This window comes from Athene cunicularia (assembly GCF_003259725.1).
Source record: "Athene cunicularia isolate RWA chromosome 2 unlocalized genomic scaffold, athCun1 chr2_part1, whole genome shotgun sequence".
Taxonomy (NCBI): Eukaryota; Metazoa; Chordata; class Aves; order Strigiformes; family Strigidae; genus Athene; species Athene cunicularia.
Genome location: NW_020799095.1, coordinates 108,275,652 through 108,297,719, shown reverse-complemented (window position 1 = coordinate 108,297,719; position 22,068 = coordinate 108,275,652). Strand labels below are relative to the sequence as shown.

Genomic DNA, 22,068 nt, shown 5'->3' with positions numbered 1-22,068 from the left:
TGATAAACTATCACAGCTGTGATTCCAAAGACATATTAAACTCAAGGAGAGGGAAGTACTTATTAGAGGGTGCTTTGTCTTCTTTTATCTAGATTCCTTAATTTTTGAATTCCCTGGACAAACTCACCCCTAGTGTATCTCTCTAACTGTCAGTAAGATACTGTGTTAATGATACTATGCTATGAATCACTTGCATCCCTGGTGCCTTATGCTTTAGGTCACAATGGATGTGTTGTGTTAAAGAGCTCTTGGGCGTCTGAATTAGATTCCTCATTCACTCAACTGAACAAGGTCTCTAAATCTAGATAGATTAAGCTCTTTTCTTAGACAATTTGATCTGGATTTTCCTTGCTCTGCATGAACTGGTGGAATCAGAGCTAAATCATGGTCCTACTTTGCTTGAGATTTTCCTCGTACAGCTAATCTGCCCCTTCAGAGATTTCCACCCTCTCCAAATCCTTATTTTCAAGAATCCCAACTCAACTCCTTGTAAACCTGTCTCATTCTGGGATCATTAATGGGCTGTTTGTTTATATACTTCTTTATTTCACAATTTTTCTCCAGGGAGCTGATGGGCAGGATGGCTGCTTCTTTCTTCACCCGTGATAAAGTTGCCTCAACAGCTGGAGAAGTCTCATTTAAATCTGAGCTCTGACCACACAGTCCCTACAGTGTCGCCTAAAGCCCACTTGCTCTTTGCTCATGGCTCAGCTGCCTACTACTCAGACTTGGTTTAGATATACCATAACTCAGGCTGTCGCTTCTTGCCACTAAAAGGGGTGAGTGAGGGGAAGGCTGACCTTCACACCAGTCCTCTGTTTCCACAGGACTGTTTCCAATTTGCCTACAGTGGCAATGAGGGCTTGTAAACACTGGATCACTAGGGATAGAAATATATCCGGCGAAGCAGAAAGGTTGCTTGAAATATTTTACTTAGAACAGTGGAGAAAGACTGCACATTTGCACCCCCTTGCTATGCCCTACGTAAAAGTGGTGGGCCAGGCCACTTTTTCCTTTTTTATATCAGTCTGCGGTGAAACACACCAAAGTGTTTCCCATGGATTGGCTTCACACATGCATCCATACCGTGTGTCTTGCACTTTCTGACAGAACCAGGGAGTGAATTGAGTCTTTAGCCTCACCACTGTTCCTAAATCATCATGAAAAGTGCTTGAATTTCTGCCGCTGATTCTTACTATCTGTGTAAGCAGAATCATCTACAGAATTAAAGTCTGAGGCTCTTAACCACCTCTTATACTGTCAGGAGAGAAAAGCAACTATTTGGTGAAATAAGAACCCAGTGGTAAAGAAGAAATATGTTCTAAGTTGCAGATAATAGAAAGTATTCAAAATGTTAGAAATGCCTCACAGGAAGCAGGAAAAGTACTGAACTATCTAACTTGAATTTCAGGCATGCTCTCTACCCTCTCCACTATGGTTCTAGTCCCCTAGTTTTTCCCTTTCTAAAGTACAGTTGTCTTCCTCCACCTAATGGATACTGCCTGAAAGCCTGTCACATTTAACGTAGGGATGTGTAAAAGCAAAAAAAAAAGGTGCATAGAGGAACATAGGAGAGTAAACATTTATTTTTTTTTCAGTTTGATCAGGGTCTAAATAACCATATAAATTCAATGCTGACATTAATTATTTCTATTTACCTGTATGTGGATAAATGGTTAACAGGGTAAAAGCTACAATATCCTGTGGCACTGTTCCACTTTCACATCTTTGCAGGTGCACTGAAGTTTTGTTAACTATGCTAACAAAACTTCCAGACATAAGGAGGCAGCATAAAATCTGAAGGAGGAAATGACATGAAAATTCATTTCCAGGAAGACTGAGGCACCCTGATGCAGCTGATTGGGAGGGAGGAAGAAATGTTAATAAATGCTGAAGATAGCAGAGCATTAAAAATACTAACAATAAAAATCACTAAACAGGTAAAACCCTGGATTATGACTGACAGAAGAGATGTTCTGAACCACTGGGCAGACAGTAACAAAACCAAAACTTGAACATTCAACACCTTGAGGTAAAGCTGAAGCAAGAGAAAAAAATCTACACACGCTTTAGCATTGATTTGAGGGTGATCTCCTCCTAATCCGCAAGGCTGGTCTCTCTGCAATAAGAGAGTCTCTCTAACAGTTTAAACCACTGCCAATGTATTCACATTGTCACATTTGCAAAGTAACTTTAAAAAACCCCCAAACTTGTAAAAACTAAGAAAAAACTCTCTGGGAAGTTGTGCTGCCACATCAAGGAGGGTAAGATCTCAGGTTAATGGGTGCAGTTGTACCTTACCTGGTTCTGCAGTTTAATACCGCCATACGCCCCTACTCCTTTCTGCTGAGCACAACATGTGCCGGGAACTAGAGCATTTGACCTTCCCCAGCTCTCCGGCAGAAACTCCAGCGTAACCTTTACCTTCAGCAAGGAGCTATGCTCATTTTCCCCCTCGTGCTCAGCGCAGAGCAATCTAATACACCTCATCATGTGGTGTGTTGCTATAGCAGCAATGAATCCAGCTGCTGCAACACAAAAGACTGACAAAAAGTTGTTTTTTTTTTTCCTGTCCACCCACCCGGTAAAAGTCAGGGTTGTTTTCTTGTGCAGCAAATCTAATCCTGATAGATTCATGCCACCTTTGAGTGCTAAGTTGTGGCAAAGTCTAAAAAGAAAGACACGATTAAACTCTGTGTTCTGCTGTGGCAGACCTGGGGTTTATTTTTAAGAAAACAAATTAGTTAATAGTACAAAAACACCACTGATCCCTTAAACAGTTCATCATTATTTTTATTGTCATGCCATTCACTGGTTTCAAAATTTAGGTCCTATATAGGAATTGCAATCGCACCATCATGCTTGGCAGACAATGGTATAGCTGTAGAGCCAGTACAGGTGACCACATTTACACCTTCAGAAACAAACCAGCCATGCCCTTCCAGCCTCTTGGCCTGGAAAAAAACTTTTACGAAGTTGTTTGCTCGTGGAACAGAATTGTATTTACCTGGAAAATGCTAATTAATCATTATTAACACTGCCCTACTGCATTAAACATGAGTACTAACCATAGCAGAGACTTTTGAGTTAAACATTGATGCTTTACAGCTTCAAATGAATTCTTGTACTGCTGAGACATCTTAGTAATACCATTCAAAGCCTGTCTTGGGAAGTGTACTAGAATACATGAATTGCTACCCCTAAGATCCCAGTCTTGCAACTGCATCTTTAAGAACAAATTCTTCCTGTGAAGCAGGGCCATAGTCTTCTTCCAGTAGTTTCAGAAGACAGAAAAGGACTTAATGTGCAATGGAGCCAGGCCTTTCACCTGTAGGAAGTTTCTTCAAGAGCAGGGACTGAACTGACAGCAACCTGATACATGGCATATGAACTGTGCCAGGCTTATCTGAAGTGGTCCAAATGGGGTTTTCCCAGCAACCAGCCCTCCCCAAAACCTTCTAGGCATTTTGAGTTGGAAGAACTGCTTCTTGTTTCTAAGATAAAAAGTCTGTTCAGGGTGTGAAAGATACTATCATTCCAAAAGCATCTTAAATAAGAATGCAGTCCTGCAACTATTTAATCAAAAGGTCAACTTTTCTACTCAGTTCTCTATTTGTCTGAATGTGATGGAAGATGCAGAAAAAACAGCTACTACTATCATAGATCTCGATCCACCCTGTTAAGAGCCCAAATAAAAATAAAATCATAACTACTAATTCATTCTCTCTTACTACTTTATGAGTAGAGTCAAACTCTGTCCCTGTTAACTCCTAGCATTTTTACAGGACCTGACAAAGCTTGTTTGTGGAATCTGTATCTTACTGTAACTGCTAGTGAAGGCTGGCTTTGGAGTTCAAGATCTCCAGTTTTTTAGATGTTAAGAGCTTCAGCTGTTCTAACAGACCTCTGAAGATGGAAAACAACAATGTAGGCTCCGGGAAGAGTCACCTTACTTTGCCTTGAAGTATGTATGTATGTATGTATGTACGTATGTATGTATGTATTTATTTATTTATTTATTTATCCACTTAAAAAAATTTTGTCTGGCATTCTGGATACAGGGGCAAAACACACAGTGAAAGAGGATTCTCCTCAGAACCAATTTCTACAATTACTCAATGCATATCCTCTTAATTGTTACCACACCGTGACTTGTCTTCCCCAAATACTATCAAGAGAACAGATAAGCCATAAAGCACATGTGGTTGAGTTTCAGTTGTTACACAGTCACCTGAAAGGAGGTTGTAGAGAGCTGGGGATGAGTCTCTTTAATCAAGTAGTAAGCAATAAGACAAGAGGGAATGGCCTCAAGGTGCACCAGGGAAGGTTTAGACTGGATATTAGGAAGCATTTCTTTATAGAATGGGTTGTTGGGCGTTGGAATGGGCTGCCCAGGGAGGTGGTGGAGTCCCCATCCCTGGAGGTGTTCAAGAGTCAGGTTGACATAGCGCTGAGGGATATGGTGTAGTTGGGAACTGTCAGTGTGAGGTTAATGGTTGGACTGGATAATCTTTAAGGTCTTTTCCAACCTAGATGATTCTGTGATTTGCAAACTATGTGATAAGTACTTTACACACAAACAATTGCAAAAACCTCAAAAGCTGAAAGGCAAGCAAACCTTTCACCTATGCCTATTAATGTTACTGTCTGTATACTTTTAGTGACTTCACTCTAATTGTGTGTAAAGCAAACAATGAAAAAAGAAAACCTATTGAGGGAGCCTAAAGGACTATTAAAGGATGACACCTGTTTTAAAAGAAAGGAGCACTAGCTCTTGAAGAGCAATATTGCCTTGGTGTGAACCAACAAAGATCCAGGTCAGGCAGCTGAAGCTGCAGGCTGGAGCCCCAGCTGAAGCCTCCTAGCTTCCTGACCAGAGAGTTTTCCCACTTGACAGGACTTGTGGAAGTACAGCACCTGCTCACTGTTTATAGAAGGGCTGACAACACAAAGATTAACAGAACCATAATTTCAATAATTCATGATCGCTCTGATGTCCCAAGGCTAAAAGCAGCCTCCTATGTCACTCATGATTTTCATGCTTTCAGTCTTTATCTCTTCTGCTGTGTCCCCCCAAACCCAGTTCTCTTTCACTCCTATGGGCTTGTAGTGAACTTCAGAGGACCTGCAGAAAAATCAAGCCAGCTTTAGAAATTGTGCTTGTCAGTAATGCTTCAGGGTTTTTTAACATGGTTAGGCAGCTGGAACATGCTCCTAAGGAAGGTGGGAACCAGCTTCCAGGCGGCACTTAAATTTGTATGAAAAGGGTTGGGCATAGCTTGAAGCACCGTTGTGTGCTTACTGTTCTGGAACAAAGGCAGTTAATACCCTACCTGGAAAATGCAAGAGGAGATTGAGCCAATGTCAAATGTACTCAAAGGAAGGTTACTCTGCCTTTCTTTGAACACCCATTGGCCAGGGGCTGCCTTACACAGAAGGTATCAAGTTTATTTGGACTTCTAAGACGAATGGTCACTTCTCCATTAAAATATTTTCTCAATAGAAATGCTACTGAGCCTTCTAGAGGGCTTTCTTCCTACTGCTGTGGGGTAACTGATCCTCTCACACAATACTCAATGCATACAAGATAGAGGTAACGCCTGGCTCCTATGAGAACTGAGTCCCTCTGGAGGAAGTCAGCCTGCTGCAGCCATCCAGACTTGACTCTCCCTTTAAAATGCAGTGTGAGCACAAGGGATGGAGTAGCAGCAGTGCTCTGGCACTGCTCCGGCACTTCTGAAGCTGAGCAGGAACCGGCAGAGGGAATCACATCTCCTCTTGCCGCCCCCACTTGCCTGACAGACAGTGTGACTTCCTTCATGCCGCCTTCGCGGCACCCCTGCCCTGGCGCCAGGCAGCTGCTTGAGTCAGTGGGTAGAAAAGGCCTCCCTAGTGCTGCCCAAATGGCTGAAGGTTGGGCTGCAGATTCCAGGAGATCGCAAGGTATTAAAAGCAATCACCTCTGGTTGGATCTGTTCACTGTCAGATTTCTGAGCCACAGATGATCACAGTTTTAGGCTTTCATTTGTATAGAGGACAGTGCTCACTCTCTTTTTCTCATTTAATTGCTTTCACAAGGAGCCACAACTATTAAGCCCCATCGACCCAAGCTGCATCCCGGCTGAGCCAGCCTCTGTGTCTCAGCAGGGCTGGTGGGCACGGCACAGGGGCACCCAGCTGGCTCCCAGGGAGGTTGGCAAGATGCTGTGCCAGCTCTGGCTCCCGGCCTGCCATGCTGCTCCCAGGCGAGTCCTCATACAGTGCCTGGAACACCAGGTGCTCCTCAGAGATCGGGGTCCTGCAAGCCCCAAAGGCATGGGTCCAGCATGGCTTTGGAGAGCCTGCGAGCCCTTTGCAAGCCACAGCATGGGACGGCAGAGACGGCCTGAGGGCTCCGCAGAACCCAGCCTCTTGCCGGGCATGGCTGCGGCTGCACCAGCACTAACAAGCCCATCTGGACTCAAGCTGACTCGGCTACCCTCCTCAAATTAATAATGCTTCAGGCCAGAGCAGTGGAAACAAAGCAGAAAAATCTCCATGGCTGAGCTGCTTTGCACCACTGCAAATATTTTGTTCCAGCACTGCCAGGGAGGTGATGTGCAGAGACAGGAGCAAGCAGCCACGCTTTGGCATGGGGGAAACCTTGCACTGAGGCAGGCAGACAGGCAGGCAGTTTGTGTTACAAAACTGTGGCCTTAATCTCCTAATAGCCAAAAAAAAGGTTGTGATGACCTAAGTCTTTACAGCCTCTTTTTCCCCCTACACCTCCCTCCCTGAGCATCCAGGTATCCAGTAGCCAGTGTGCACACCGCTGGCAGCCAAAAGCCCACACAAGCCCTACATTGTGAGAACCCACAGTGCCCTGAAAAATGATTTCGATTATTTGATGAGCAGGATTTCTCACGCAGTGCAGGCCTCTGGTTGCGATTAAAGTCTGAAAGCAAAATAAAGCACTTCAACCAAAACAAACAACTTGCTTTTCACCTAGCAGCGATGAGCCCACGGGGTGTCCAGGAGAACAGGTGTGCCAGCCAGGTACACTGAGCCAAACGAGGAACCGTACCTCAGCTGAGAGAAAGTCCAGCGACCCTGACTGCACCCACCTCTGCAGCTGCCCATGGGAAGCCTGATGGCTTCTCAGCGGGCTCCTACAGGCTTGCTGAGCAACTGCAGAAGACCAGATACGCAGGCAGGGAAGAGAAAAAGAGAAAGGAAGCAAGCAAGCAGAATAGGATATACATCATTTCCAGCCTCTTCCCTGTCATTCCTACCTCGTCTCCAAGGTAAATGCACTGGCTGTGAATGACCTAGGAACTGGGAGGTTTGACCGGTATTTCCTATGCTGCCACAAGCACCCTTTTCCACATAGGACTGGTCTGTGCAATCCCTTGTTAAATACTGGTGAGCCACTCATAATTTTTGCTCACTATTCTGAATTGTTTCTTTACTTCTCCTTTCATGAGGGAGAACTCACTGACCACCACAAAGCACTGTCAAATATTTGCCATCCATGTCAAGACTTTGTCAAGTCTGGCTTTGCATTTTCTCTCTCTCAGGTGCTTGACATGCTCCTCGCCTCATCCTGCCGCCCACCCTTCCAGGGAACAGTTACTATGGCACTGAACACAAGGCCAGTGATCACCATATGAAGCAGCACTGTAACACTGGGGAGGACAAATGTTTGAAGCCTGGACAACAACTGTATAGCAGAGTGACAGTTCGAGCATTTCCAAAGCAAGGGAATAAATATGCAAGCACAAGGGGCCAGGGAGCAGTTTGATGAAATGGCCTTTTTCTAATGGTTCTCAAAAGGACACATTTAAAAAAACATCCACAAATAAATTAGCAATTAGGTTCCCTACCACTATGGTCACTTCTACACTCCTGAAGAGACTGTTTTATTTGAAACACATTTCTTCATTTATATTTTAACATTTTTCTCCAAAGCCAATAGATCAAATCACCTCAAAAACCATCTGGGCTAAATCTGCCCAACACTGGCCTTTCACCACTCACCTGAAAGCAATGTGGCTGCTGCTGGTCCTGCCCGGTAGCCTCCTGCTCTTTCACTCTCTGCCACTGGCTACCTGGCAATCCTGCTGTACCACCTCCCAGGCAACACAGGCGTGAAGCCTGTGCATGTGCTGGGGGCACACATGTTGTAATAGGCATGCAGTCATGATCAAATGTAGATGATTTTTTTTTTTTTTTTTACATTGGGCAAGCAATTTTAAAAGAGTGCAAGGTTTCTTTCAGTGGCTCAATGATAAATCACATCTAAGACATAAATAGATGTAAGCAATGGATTAGGTAAAGAGAGCAGACAATCTGAATTTGCATGTCCTCTATTTTAAGCATCTAACATGAATGACCTGAATTGCCCACATAGAGACACCTGCCTCTCTACAATAAGGTTACAGGGAGTTGCTGCTCCTAACACTGTCCTCTGAATTGCATCCAAGTTGGATGCTTAAAGCAGATGGTATCAGTAGATCTCCTAAGGCTCTCCTTTGAGCAGACAAACCCTAACCTCTTTAGAAATGAACAAAATCAGTTACAGGAGTACAGACCTAAATCCAGGAGATCTGGTGGCTGGAGAGACCCTCTGCAGAATCCCCTTATGCCAGAGTGGTCCAAACAGCTGCTGTCAGAAGAGTGATGAGGGCTTCTGCCAAAAGCTGTAGGCTACTCCATCCACTGATTTCCCCTTTACCTCAGCTAACCAGCATAAACTCAAGACGGTCAAGCCAGTACAGAAAAAACAAACCTCAGGAGGAAAATGGAGGCCAGCCAAGGAGGAGGGTGGAAGTCAGGAGATGGCACCCTTCCCTCTGAGTTGGTGCCCGTGCCAGTGCCGGGGGTGGATGGTGAGTGCCAGTGGATATTCTCAAAACTGGGGCTTTTAGGCAAGAAGCCGAACAGTATTTCTGATCACCTATCATTACGGATCATGCAGTTCTTCTCCGTAATATTCTGGCCTGCAGCACAGCTCAGATTACATTATCAGTAGGTAATTCTGGCTACAACAGTCTCCCTGGCAGTTTGCGTTTGGACACAGCAGTCCTCCTCGCTTTCTGACCCTAGATCCAGCTCCCTCTGATAAGAATGGGTATTAAGATTCCTGTAAACACAAAGCTTTATACAATCTCCCAGGATGTTTAATCCCTGTGATTATTAGGGATATATTTACGTATTGTCATTATCAAATTTTGTGTGGTTTTGTTATAATTTGGGGTTTTTTTGGCTAAATGTCATAAAATATAAAAATTCTGCCTTGTAAGAGATCTAAGGATTTTCTGTCCTCAGTTTAGCATAAACTATACATGGTGATGTTTGTTTCTGTAGATATGTGGTAGGAATCCTGTTAGCATTTATGTATGCCTCCCTAGATATTCTATGCTTTAATTAACGTTGGGTTTGAGTCTTTCATGAGAAAATTATCAAGTAGTGCCACCGTAGTATGATTTAACCACTCAGCCAGAGGGAGACAAGGGTATTTTATTTTCAAAATTTTGAAGGATATGCCAACAACCTTTCAACTGCAGTAGTTCCTGGCAGTAATGGTGCCATGATAAAACCAAAGTCACTGAAAATAGTACCATGACATTAGTTGAAAAGCTAAAATTGATATGCATGTCTGGTCTGTTTTGTTGCAGTTAGTTTAAGGATATCAAGGGAAGTGTGCCGTATATATCAGAGTGCTTTTATAACCAGAACCTGGCATTTTTATATTCACAGCTTGGCATAAACTACAAGGAAAACTGATGTGGGGAGCTCATCCCCCCCATATCTGAGATAACCATTAAGCTGTCACAAGTTTTAGAACAGTTAAGCATCTCTATTTTAGAGCAAATCAGTGGTCTGGTAGAGTGGGACTGGGGTAAAAAGGCCACCAGCTAGCTGAGACCCCAGGACCACCCTTGATCTCCCCCAAACCCTCTTCCTACCGACCTGCAGGAGTCCAGAATCCCATTACAGGGTGGAGCAGCTCTGCTGCCTCTCCCTGGCCTTGGGGACAGAGGAGACAGCAGTGGCACCACCCTCCCTGGCAGCTGTCAGGACCAAGTAGGGAGCAGCATGCACCTCTGTGGAGCTCCCACTGCTCTCTCAGGGCTGCCAGCCCCAGCAGCAGTCGGCTGACACTGTGCTTAGGCAGGGCTTAGGCTACCTGGAGCACCACTCAACAGGTAACACACACTTCACTGTCTGGAGTTTTGCTCCTAAACACAAATGCTGGAAACTTTATTTAAAGAAAAAAAAAATTTTTTTTGTCCGTATGCTACTGGGATCTGACTGCCTAACTGAGGCTGAACCTCGCTACAGGTTAGGGCTGAAGGTTTCCAGCAGAGAGGGAAAGAACTAGACTCAGATGACAGGTGAAGTAAACAGTGTCCAAACACCATGGCAACGATAACAAATTCCTATCCATCTGCTTTTATACATGTCCTCTCAAGCTTGCTGACATGTTATCGTACTGCCAGGCAGCATGTGTATTCTGCTATGGGACTGCAACAGCATGCCTCCCTGAATGCTATGAAAGTTATTTTGCCCTCGAGCAACAGTAATCTGCACAGGGTTTTGTTTGACTACGCTTCTCATTATAAAGAACCACAGTATTTATATGAACTGTCCTTAAAAGATACAATCAACCTTTTTTAAAAAAATCAGTTCTCTAACTTTCAAATGTGCTATTATTATATGATACTTCCAGTGAGTTCAAATAAAACAATTCTATAAATAAATAATCTTTTATTTCTTTTGTTTGCTTTAAGGTTTGAACAGCACTTTGTACTTCTGTTTGTGCAGCTTTTCAATGTAATTGCAGAAGAGAGAGAAAGTAGTAATAAAATAAAAGTAATCTGGAAAACATGGTCAAGAGACTAAGGAAAGTGCACTAAATGAAACTATTTTTACCTTTACTTTAATATTTGATTACACTTCATGGCCCATCTACATTTTTAAGCTGGAAAAAGAGCAAGAATTTGCTGCAATTTTATATATTGCTTTATTATCTTGCCCCAAATGCTTTTACTTATAGTGTTTTGCCAATAGCCATCTTCTGTCCTTTTTAGCAACTTGCCTTACTAAGTTTGGAAGATCAGTAGGAGGCAGTAACATGTCTGAGATACTTCCATCTCCTCACTGCCTTCTCACAGTCAACCATTTCCACGTATGTTTGCACTTAACACAGAGAGAAGAGCTCCCCTCACTATGGGGCTCACAGGATCTCATTGCTCCCAGCATTACGGAGTGGATCCGGACCTACACTCAGGCATGGACTTTAGAGAAACACAGGCTGGACCTTGTCTTACCTGGTCCACCACCTTGCTGCTGGTGCTGGCTCAAGGCAGCCTCCACATGCATCACAGATAAGCCAAGTGCATGTAAGGCCATGTCTACAATCATCTTCTGCCATTTAACCCATCATATTTTGCAGAGTACACCTCCATCACCTGGTTGGCTTCAAGCTGACAAATCAGTAGTGAACTCCCTCTTTTTAAAAGGCCCTGCATCACATCTAGCAAAGTGAGTATCACTGAACAGACACACTGCCAGAGGTCCCCATGTCCCCATGCAGGGGAGACCAAAGCGGGTACTGTGAACGCAGGTGAAGTGTGTTGAAACTTAGCCAGCTTCTGGGCCCCTGAGCTGCAGAGTGGAAGAAACCCTGCTTTTGAATCCAGTGACGATGCCAGTGAACCAGATTCATAAGCTTTAGGAGGACTGGAAACCAATAAATCTTACATTGACAGAGATGCAACTATTAAATAAAAGCAACTCTTGATTTTAATTTATGAGCCTATTTGCATTTTTTTTTAATTCATGCACTGGGATGTAGTGGTTTCCCTCTCCCTATATCTCTCTGAAAGCATGTTAAACTGTCCTTTTTTAAAATTTAACAAAAGTAAAACCAAATGGATTCAGCAAACCTAACACTACTGAGAAAGAAGTGACATTAACTAAACAGGGCACCACCATCAGCAACAATTACAATAACGTGTAAGTGTAAGTGCATCTGTCTGTCATTAGTATGGAAGATAAGTATGAGGAATAGCACTGTGACGAATGTAAAAGCCTTTCTAGAGAAACCTTTAAGGAAAATGTGATTACAAACAGTGGGTAAACCACAGTGCTGGCTTTTACATGACTTTAACCAAAGCATGCCTAGATTTTCTGCTAGGAGTATGGTAAAATACATAGCTATATAGGGAAAAAAGGGGAAAGACGGAAGATGGAAAAAAGAGAGACAGAAAGCTTCATGGGGGGCCCAATATAGAGGCTTCTATACAAACACACATAGCATGGACAATAAACAAGAGGAGTTAGACACATGAACACCTGCAGGACTATGATCTTATTGGCATGATGGAGATGTGGTGGGATGGCTCCTATGACTGGAGGGCTGGAATGGAAGGATAGAGCCTCTTTAGGAAGGACAGGCAGGGGAGATGAGGAGGGGGTGTCACCCTCTGTGTCAGTGACCAGCTGGAGTGCATGGAGCTCTGCCTGGGGATGGATGAGGAGCTGACGGAGAGCTTATGGGTCAGGATTAAAGGGAGGGCAGGGACAGGAGATGTTATAGTGGGGGTTTGCTACAGCCCACCCGACCAGGAAGACCGATTGGGTGAGGCCCTTTATAGACAGATAAGACCAGCCTCATACTCCCAAACCCTAAACCTTATGGGGGACTTCAACCACCTCAGTATCTGTTGGAGGGACAACACAGCAGGGCATAAGCAATCCAGTAAATTCCTGGAACGCACAGATGATAACTTCCTTCTCCAAGTGACAGAGGAGCCAACAAGGAGAGGTGCTATGCTGGACCTTGTTTTCACCAACAAGAAAGGGTTGGTGGGGACTGTGAAGCTCAAGGGCAGCCTTGGCTGCAGTGACCATGAAATGGTGGAGTTCAAGATCCTTAGGGCAGCGAGGAGGATGCACAGCAAGCTCGCTACGTTGGACTTTAGGAGAGCAGAGTTTGGCCTCTTCAGGGATCTGTTTAGTGGAATACCACAGGATAAAGCCCTGGAGGGAAGAGGGGCCCAGGAAATCTGGTTGATATTCAAGGATCACCTCCTCTAACCTCATGAGCGATGCATCCCAACAAAGAGGAAGTCAGGCAAAAATGCCAGGAGGCCTGCATGGATGAACAAGGAGCTCCTAGACAAGCTGAAACATAAAAAAGAAGCCTACAGAGTGTGGAAGCAAGGACAGATGGCCTGTGGGATACAGAGAAACTGTCCAATCAGCCAGGGATCAGGTTAGGAAGGGTAAAACCCTGATAGAATCCCTTGCCAGGGATGTCAAGGGCAACAAGAAAAGATTCTGTAGGTAAGTTGGCGATAAAAGGAAGACTAGGGAAAATGTGGGCCCTCTCTGGGAGGAAATGGAAGACCTGGCTACCTAAGTTATGGAGAAGACTGAGGTACTCAATGACTTTTTTGCCTCAGTCTTCACTGCTGAGGGCTCCAGCCATACTGTCCAAGATGCAGAAGGCAAAGGCAGGGACTGGGAGAATGAAGAACTACCCACTGTAGAAGATCAGGTTCGAGACCATCTAAGGAACCTGAAGGTGTGCAAGTTCATGGCACATGATGAGATGCATCCACGGGTCCTGAGGGAACTGGGGGATGAAGTGGCTAAGCCACTATCCACCATATTTGAGAAGTCGTGGCAGTCCGGCAAAGTTCCTGCCTACTGGAAAAGGGGAAATATAACCCCTATTTTTAAAAAGGGAAAAAAAGAAGACCCAGTGAACTGTAGGCCAGTCAGTCTCACCTCTGTGCTCAGCAAGACTGTGGAGTATATGCTCCTGGAAACTATGCTAGGGCACATGGAAAATAAAGTGATTGGGGACAGACAACATGGCTTCACCAAAGGCAAATCATTCCTGATGAATTTAGTGGCCTTAATACAATAGGGTTACAGTGCTGGTAGATAAGGGAAGAACAACTGATGTCATCTACCTAGACTTGTGCAAAGCTTCTGACACTGTCTCACACAACATCCTTGTCTCTAAATTGGAGAAACATGGATTTGATGGATGGACCACTTGGCTGAATGGTTGCACTCAAAGAGTTGTGATCAATGACTCGATGCCCAAGTGGAGAGCAGTGACGAGTGGCATTTCTCAGGGGTTGGTATTGGGACTGGCACTGTTTAACATCTTTGTCGGCAACATGGACAGTGGGATTGAGTGCACCCTCAGCAAGTTTGCTGATGACACCAAGCTGTGCTGTGTGGTTTGGTCACACACTGGAGGGAAGGGATGTGCCATCCAGAGGGACCTGGACAGGCTTGAGAGGTGGGCCTGTGCAAACCTCATGAAGTTCAACAAGGCCAAGGGCAAGGTCCTGCACATGGGTCGGGGTAATCCCAAGCACAAATACAGGCTGCGCAAGGAGTGGATTGAGATCAGCCCTGAAGGATATTACTGGATGTAAAACTGTCTGTGAGCCAGCAATGTGCACTCACAGCCCAGAAAGCCAACTGCATCCTGGGCTGCATCAAGAGAAGTGTGGCCAGCAGATCAAGGGAGGTGATTCTCCCTGTCTACTCTGCTCTTGTGAGACCCCACCTGGAATACTATATCCAGTTCTGGGGCCTCCAGTGTAAAAAAGACATGGGCCTGCTTGAGCAGGTCCAGAGGAGGCCGCGAAGATGATCAGGGGGCTGGAGCACCTCCCTTCTGAGGACAGGCTGAGAGAGTTGGAGTAGTTTAGCCTGGAGAAGAGAAGGCTTCGGGGACACATTATAGTGGCCTTCTAGTACTTAAAAGGGACCTACAGGAAAGATGGCGAGAGACTCTTTATCGGCGGTGTAGTGATAGGATGAGGGGTAGTGGTTTTAAACTGAGAGTAGATTTATATTAGATATAAGGAATAAATTCTTTACTGTGAGGGTGGCGAGACACAAGAACAGGTTTCCCAGAGAGGCTGTGGCTGCCCCCTCCCTGGCAGTGTTCAAGGCCAGGTTGGACGGGGCTTTGAGCAACCTGATCTAGTGGAAGGTGTCCCTGCCTATGGCAGGGGGGTTGGAACTAGATGATCTTTAAGGTCCTTTCTAACCCAAACCATTCTGATTCTGTAAAAGGACAGAATGACATAGGAAATTGGAAATCATTAACTGTTGTAAAGTAATGATCTTGTTTTTCTGAACTTTGTCATTGTGCAGAAGAGGAAGTCCTCTCCAGTTTCCAACTGAGGGCACTGCAACAGGACATTTCATCTGGCCATACGATAATTTACCAAACAAACGAATGTCCAAAGAACTCCTGAGTTTGTGAGTTGGGACCTCGATCATAATATCCAGGCCTTCTCTCACTTAGACTCATTCACATGGGAAATGTTGCGTGGAAAATGGAAGTGCATCCTGGCTAAAATTAGCGCAGATGGCTGAGTTGTCTCCCTTGGGGAACCAGTTTGTTGTAATCTTCAGACATGAAGCCTGAAACAGACTTCAGAATTACAGCAGCAACCCTATTCCCAAATGTAAAACGGGCAAGTGGATTCATATGTTTTCTGTTCAACTAGTATGCGGTGGGCACACCTGGAAGACCCTTTCCTGCACCCACCCTCTTTCCCTGTGCATGGCTTTGCAGGGGAGGGACATCCCTGGAAAGTTTGCAAGAGGCAGCACCCGCAGCTGCCCCCTTGTCAGTGCATGGAAAGACTATCAATCCCAGCTAAAGCGGCTTGAAAATAGAGGGGCAAGAAAATGAATGACAGCAGGAACCCAGGAGAGGTATCACCCCTGAACTGGGTCACTGGGGAATCTGTCTGGGCTTGTCAAATGGAGTCAAGACCATGGGGGACACAAGTACTGCTGAAGCCAGCTGTCTGGTTTGCCTTCTCCCAACATTTATCCAACTGATTTCCCTTAAAAACATCCCATACAGAGTTTTAGCATAAGGGGTTCTGGCAGGGAAGTCTGTAAAAAGTTAATATGTTTGGTTTCTAGCTCTGGTAGGCCGGATTCATTTCCTACTTAAATCGCAAATGAAAATAAATTCAATCTTCTCCCTGTGCTTTTACACACACACACACACAAAAAAAAAAACCCACTCCTGAGGAGACCTGCACAATTCTTACAACCACCATACTGATACCACCTGGTGCTTCAGATAGGAAGAGTGACTCTTAGGTGATGATCAAGATTGGGTTCCTGATCATTTAAAAATACAGCATCAACCCAAACTGCATTCATGCTAAGTGAAACAGCTGTTTTTGCTAATATTCACTCAATAAGGACATTTCTTCTTTAAATTTTAAAGAATATGGTCCAATAATTTTTAACAATTTCACTGTTGTTAATTTAAGCTCTACTTTTAGTATCAGTTGAAAAGTTGAAAAGTATTATCTTAAAATCAGTTTATCATCTTTGTTTTGGCAATGTTTTATTTCTTTTGGTTTTACCTAAATGTAACTACAGCTGGTTTTCTTTCAATAGCAATATTTGGTATTTGTACCAGACAATCACCACAGCAAAGAACTATCTGCAACTGTGAACTGAATGTTATCAAAATAGTTCTAGAAACAGTGTTCAACAATTTATAAAATGCCACATATGGCAATACTCAGGCCCGTACTTCTCCCTGAAAACAAAAAGAATTGAAAAATAATTTCTGGCTGAAGTTATGGATAAAGTTCAAAACACAACTAACCAATCCTCCTTGCCCCTTACTCCGATTCCCCAGACCAAGGTAAAACTCAGCATTCAAATGGAAGCGAGCTCCCTCAGGCTTCAAATTTTGCATTGAGAAGCATATACAGGACTGCCACCTGTAGTACAAAAGGTGAAACAGGACAGAAATTATAAAATAGGGTTCTGATTTGACTACATATGAAAGATGAGCAAAGACATCTGGAAAGCCAGATCTCCTGGTGCCACAACACATTTCACCTATAGCTGTCCTAAAACATATCACTGTATCTACTATCTTCTTTCACTATCAATCATCTGCTAAATGAGCTACATCTAATCATGTCTCATTTCATCTGCATCCTCAAATTTCCCACTCCAGTTCTACCAAATGATGTATGCCTCTGTGAACCTGTAGAAAAGACAAGAACTTCGCAATATTGCATGCACTACCAAAACCCATCTCCCCTTCCACCTCCGCTTGGAGAAATAATCTTTTATTCCATGTACATCTTGCATGTGGGAAGAGAGGCAAGCACCATGGTACCCACTTATTCACACCTGAGAGACACTGAAAGTCCCTGACTGGGAGCTTGAGGACACGCTATTCCCTACTGAGGACCTATTCCATTCCAGATCCAGCCCTTCCTGAAGTCAGGGGATCTTCCAGTCCCCAGGCTAGTGCTATGAAAGGCAGCAGCTTGACTCCTGCTTCCCTGGCACACAATGTACAAGGCATGGTGTAATTTCTGCCTATGGGGCATTGCTACATTCTGAAATTCCTCCCCATGTTCATGCAAGAACCCCTAATCTTGCTTTTCTTCCAGATGTAAACCAACAAAACATCTAATACAACAGGAAGGATTGATTTCTCTCTGCTACTACTCACCTGCAATGGAAGCTCTGAAGTGTCCCTAAAAGACCCTCTAAATCCCACACTTATTCTGAGCTTTGTGGGATCCATTAGCCAGCTTTGAACATCTTAAAAGTAGCATCTGTCCTCATCCCACTGTGGAACTGCCCCTCATTCTTCACCCTAAGGCACCTCTTCAGCAATTCTGGACAAAAGAAAACCTGTCACTGGATGTTTGTATAAGGAGGAGAGGATGTTCATGATGCACAAGAATCCTGTTATATTTTGACCTGCAAGCAGAAAGGACAGAGCTTTTCAGGTGACTAAGAGGTACCCATTATCAGAGATGATTCTCCACATGGAGCGCTGCAGTAGAAAACCCTCTATGACCTGACGAGTTAAGTGCACTGTGGCCCAATAGAAACGATTGGCTGAATTACACTGTGGACCTCCAGATGAAGCACTTGTGTAAATATAGATAATCCTGACATTATCCTTATCTATTTTTACAGATATTATTAATAAATCTATAGATAAATGCTGGAGGAGGATAGCTAGGAATTCGTACTCAAAGCAATCGAGTACAGCTGCAACTGATTAAAACAGTTTTAATTTAACTAGTACTGAGAGGAAGAATGCAAATAGTGTTTGCTTGTCCTGTAAGACTGGGACTTCTGGGCATCCCATCTGTGCAGCCAGGGCAGCAGTCACTACAGAAGTGGCAACCCTACTTGAAATGCATGCAGATCATAAAGCAACTACAGCTAACATGAGTAAGACAGGTCAGTCAACTGTGGTAAAAAGATGCATAATGAAACAGATTGAGACTCCTGCATTTTAAAATGAAAGCCTTCTGGGGTGAGGGAAGCAATGCCCAAAATGCAGACCACGCAGAGAGGTATATTTATCTCATTATACTGTAAGAGAAGGGCATCAAGTTGCTCTCACCCCACAGTGTAAGTAATGTCATCCTATGTCCATCCTGGTTGTCCTCAGGTAGCGTCAGTCCAACAGACCTGTTTACTTTGCCTACAGTGGTCTCTAACTATGACAAACTTTTCAGAGATATAATAATCTAAAATCAGTTTTCAAAGGATCTGTGTGTGAGCAGGGTGTACATTTATCTTGAAAATACCATATTTACCTAATTAGTTAAAAATCAAAGCTACTGATGTTCAGGAAAAGCTGTGGATTTTTTTTACTGTATCTTTTTATCACTCTCTTCCTGAACTTGCCCCACCTGACACCAAGCCTGTTGTTCATCTTCAGTTTAGTAGCAATGAGGTTGGTCTCAGTAAGGAAATTATTTAATAGTAAAACTTACTGGACCTTTTGCATAAATACTTCAAGATGAAATGTGGCTTTTACATTAAAGCCAATTATTATTTATATTTTAGTATCACTGAAAACATTTTATTTTAAAAACTGTTCCAGAGAGGGATGAGAGGCAAAAGTCTTAAGGAATACAATAAAACCAACACCATTCATAACTGGGTACATTAGTTTTGGTTTACAGCAGAAAATTGGTTTTAGAAAAAAAAAAAACAACTGCAAAAGGACACATGTTAGGAATCACTTGTATTCAACAGTATTTGCAATAAATACTTAAAACTAGTAGCTGAGTGTGGAAGGAACTTTACGGTTCTAGTACCATTTTTCATTTGTATTAGCTTACAACTTTATGAAATAAACAGGGGGATCCTAGGCTCAAATTCTCTTGAGCCTAGAGGAATGAGTGGGGAGGTACACCTAGGACTTGTTTCCAGCCTCCTGATACTCACCACACAGACACTAAGTAAGGGCAAGTGTCAGAGAATATGCTAGGCACCTGGATACTTCATCTAGTCTGCAGAGATTAAATGCCTCACAGATAGTGCATCAGAAAACCCATGTAGGTTTGATTTTCCAAAGGGGAAACTCTACTAGGAGTCCCTCTGTTTGGTCCATTTCTCTTGCTTAGTATTGTTGGGATGAAGGAGAATGAATCAAAAGAGAGAAGGGGAATCAGGCTACTTTCTCCACTGCGTAGTCAGCCCGGTCCTGGCACTATCTGGAGCTCAGTGTGGCAACCTCTGTTTCCCTTGAGAGCATCTCAAAATCTATGTTCAGTTCCTCATTTATTGTTCTGTGAGGTCAGAGCTTAGACCTCTATTCTCCCCAGCAGTGATTAGCTTCACTTACTTTTGCTACAGCTAAATCCAGTACTGGTACCTTAAATAAACGTTGGGTTTTTTTTGTTGTTGTTGGTTTTTTTTTTTAAATGACACTGAACTGAAAACAAATAGAAAGCAATCAAATGAAAGATAATTGAAATCAGCTTATCGGCTCAGGCACTGCAGCAAGCGTAACTAACAAAGTTCAAAACTTGCACATGAAAGATGAGAACATCTCTTATAATACAGTGTGAAAAGCCAAGCTGGCTGGGACATTTTCCAACAGGAATTTGTAATTAGAAAATGATGATTTATCAACATTTTCAACATCAACACCTATCATCTGCATACCCTAGCTTTGATAACGTTTTTGCTGCAAAGGGTTCTCAGGTCTAAGGTAGATATTTTATTCAAAGCCCAAAAGAGGCCCATGCCATTCATGTCCAGTAGTCAGGACTCTGTTGATGACTCAGAAAACAGATGCTTGGGTCCCTAGCGCTGTCACTGTAGCTCAGGAGGCCTGAAACTGGAATGGCATCAGGAAAAGCCATTCTCCTAACTTCTGGGCTATTATGATATATGTGTGTAGGAACCCATCTCTGTATGGTATTTTGAAAATAACTTAGCTTTAAACCAATGGTTAATGAAAATATGAGCCAGCAGTGTGCCCAGGTGGCCAATAAAGCCAATGGCATCCTGGCTTGTATCAGAAATAGTGTGGCCAGCAGGGACAGGGCAGTGACCATCCCCCTGTACTGGTGAGGCTGCACCTCAAATCCTGTGTCCAGTTTTGGGCCCCTCACTACAAGAAAGACATTGAGGTGCTGGAGTGTGTCCAAAGAAGGGCAATGAAGCTGGTGAAGGGTCTGGAGCACAAGTCCTATGAGGAGTAACTGAGGGAACTGGGGTTGTTTAGCCTGGAGAAAAGGAGGCTCTGGGGACACCTCATGACTCTCTACAAGTACCTGAAGGGAGGTTGTAGCTAGGTGGGTCTAGGTCTCTTATCGCAAATAACAAGTGATAGATGACAGGAAATGGCCTCAAGTTGTGCCAGGGGAGGTTTAGATTGGCTATTAGGAAAAATTTATTCATGGAAAGGGTTGTCAAGCATTGGAACAGGCTGCCCAGGGAAGTGTTTGAGTCACCATCCCTGGAGATATTTAAAAGGCCTGTAGATGTGGCACGTAAGGACATGGTTTAGTGGTGGACTTGGCAGTGTTAAATTGATGATGTTAAAGATCTTTTCCAACCTAAATAATTCTGACTCTCTAAAAAAAAATGACCCACTATAAACACAGACAGATTTCAACATGATGAGGACAAGACTTGTGTACACGTCTAATAACAACATAGTTCCCTAACTTGTTCCTCCCTTCTGCTATAGTCACCCTCTTCAAACCCAAACAGCCTTGCAACTATGCTGGTTCCCTCCACTTTTCACAATCGTTTGCCAACATGCCTAAAAAAATGTCCAGGCAAATCGAAACAAAGAGCATATTCATAAAGATGGAATTATCGTACTAATCTGTAATTCAGGACACCCTGGCTTAATTCCCTATTCATTCTGATCTCAGTCCCTCATCTATAAGAGGATTAACAGCACATCCTATCTCACAGCATTTTTCTGGGGACACAGATATTTATGAACCTGATGTGATAAGATGATCACATAGACAAGGAGCTTAGAAATATCCAAGAGAGACCTTTGCCAGACCATTCTTGCTAACACTCTCTGGACTATAACCAAACAGGCCCAGCACTAGCCTGATGTTAAGAGAAGGACTACCTCCCTGTCCCTCCGAGCCATGGGTCAGCGTTCATTATACCCAGCAGCAAAGCGAGCAAACCAGATCAGATGGCAATAGTCGGGGGAAGGGGGGGCTCCTGGGGAGGATGGTAGCACAGGAAGCCAGAAGACACTGGGTAGGAGCAGGGAAGAAGATGACAGAGCAACAGGTAAAGACATGATGGAGGACAGGATCAGGGCAGGAGAGAGGGGACACAGCATAGGCAAATGATAGTGAAAATAGAGAGGGGAGGTGTAAGCAGCTATAAGGGAACCCTTCTTGCTCAAGGCACATGTGTCTCACCTACAAATCATAACTGCATTAATGATCATTAACCAATGCTCATATGAACCTATCAGTAGTTTCTGGAGCTTCTCAGGAAACCTAGTTGGAGCTGGTGCAGGTTTTAATGCAGGTTTTCTCAGTTCAGCTCATATGTTCCTTGTGTCTTATAACATCAGCAGCAACAGCTCTGAGCAGACTGAGTACTTGACATTTCTCACTCCATGCAAACACGCAAAAGGACAATTAATTTACCCCACATAACACACATACTACATTGCTCTGCAGTGTAGCTGCACAGCGTCAAATACCTTTCCTTCTTAACCAAAGGCATCACTCCCTCCACCAGCAT

The 22,068-nt window shown here is 43.8% G+C and overlaps 1 protein-coding gene across 13 annotated transcripts in view; it reads right to left on the bottom strand.

Moving 5' to 3' along the window:
- The window catches only part of DTNA (dystrobrevin alpha), a 219,957-nt gene that overhangs the window by 122,470 nt on the left and 75,419 nt on the right, over window positions 1–22,068 (bottom strand). For 4 of the 13 annotated variants that reach the window (XM_026841313.1, XM_026841323.1, XM_026841317.1 and 1 more), the window contains exon 1: window positions 2,302–2,354. The exons of 3 other annotated variants lie outside the window; for them this stretch is intronic. In XM_026841313.1, the coding sequence (XP_026697114.1) occupies window positions 2,302–2,327 (26 nt within the window). In that variant the 5' untranslated portion in view covers window positions 2,328–2,354. Of the gene's footprint in view, window positions 1–2,301; window positions 2,358–22,068 lie in introns of those variants that run through there. 6 more of the 13 variants (XM_026841312.1, XM_026841316.1, XM_026841322.1 and 3 more) reach the window with 4 other exon arrangements.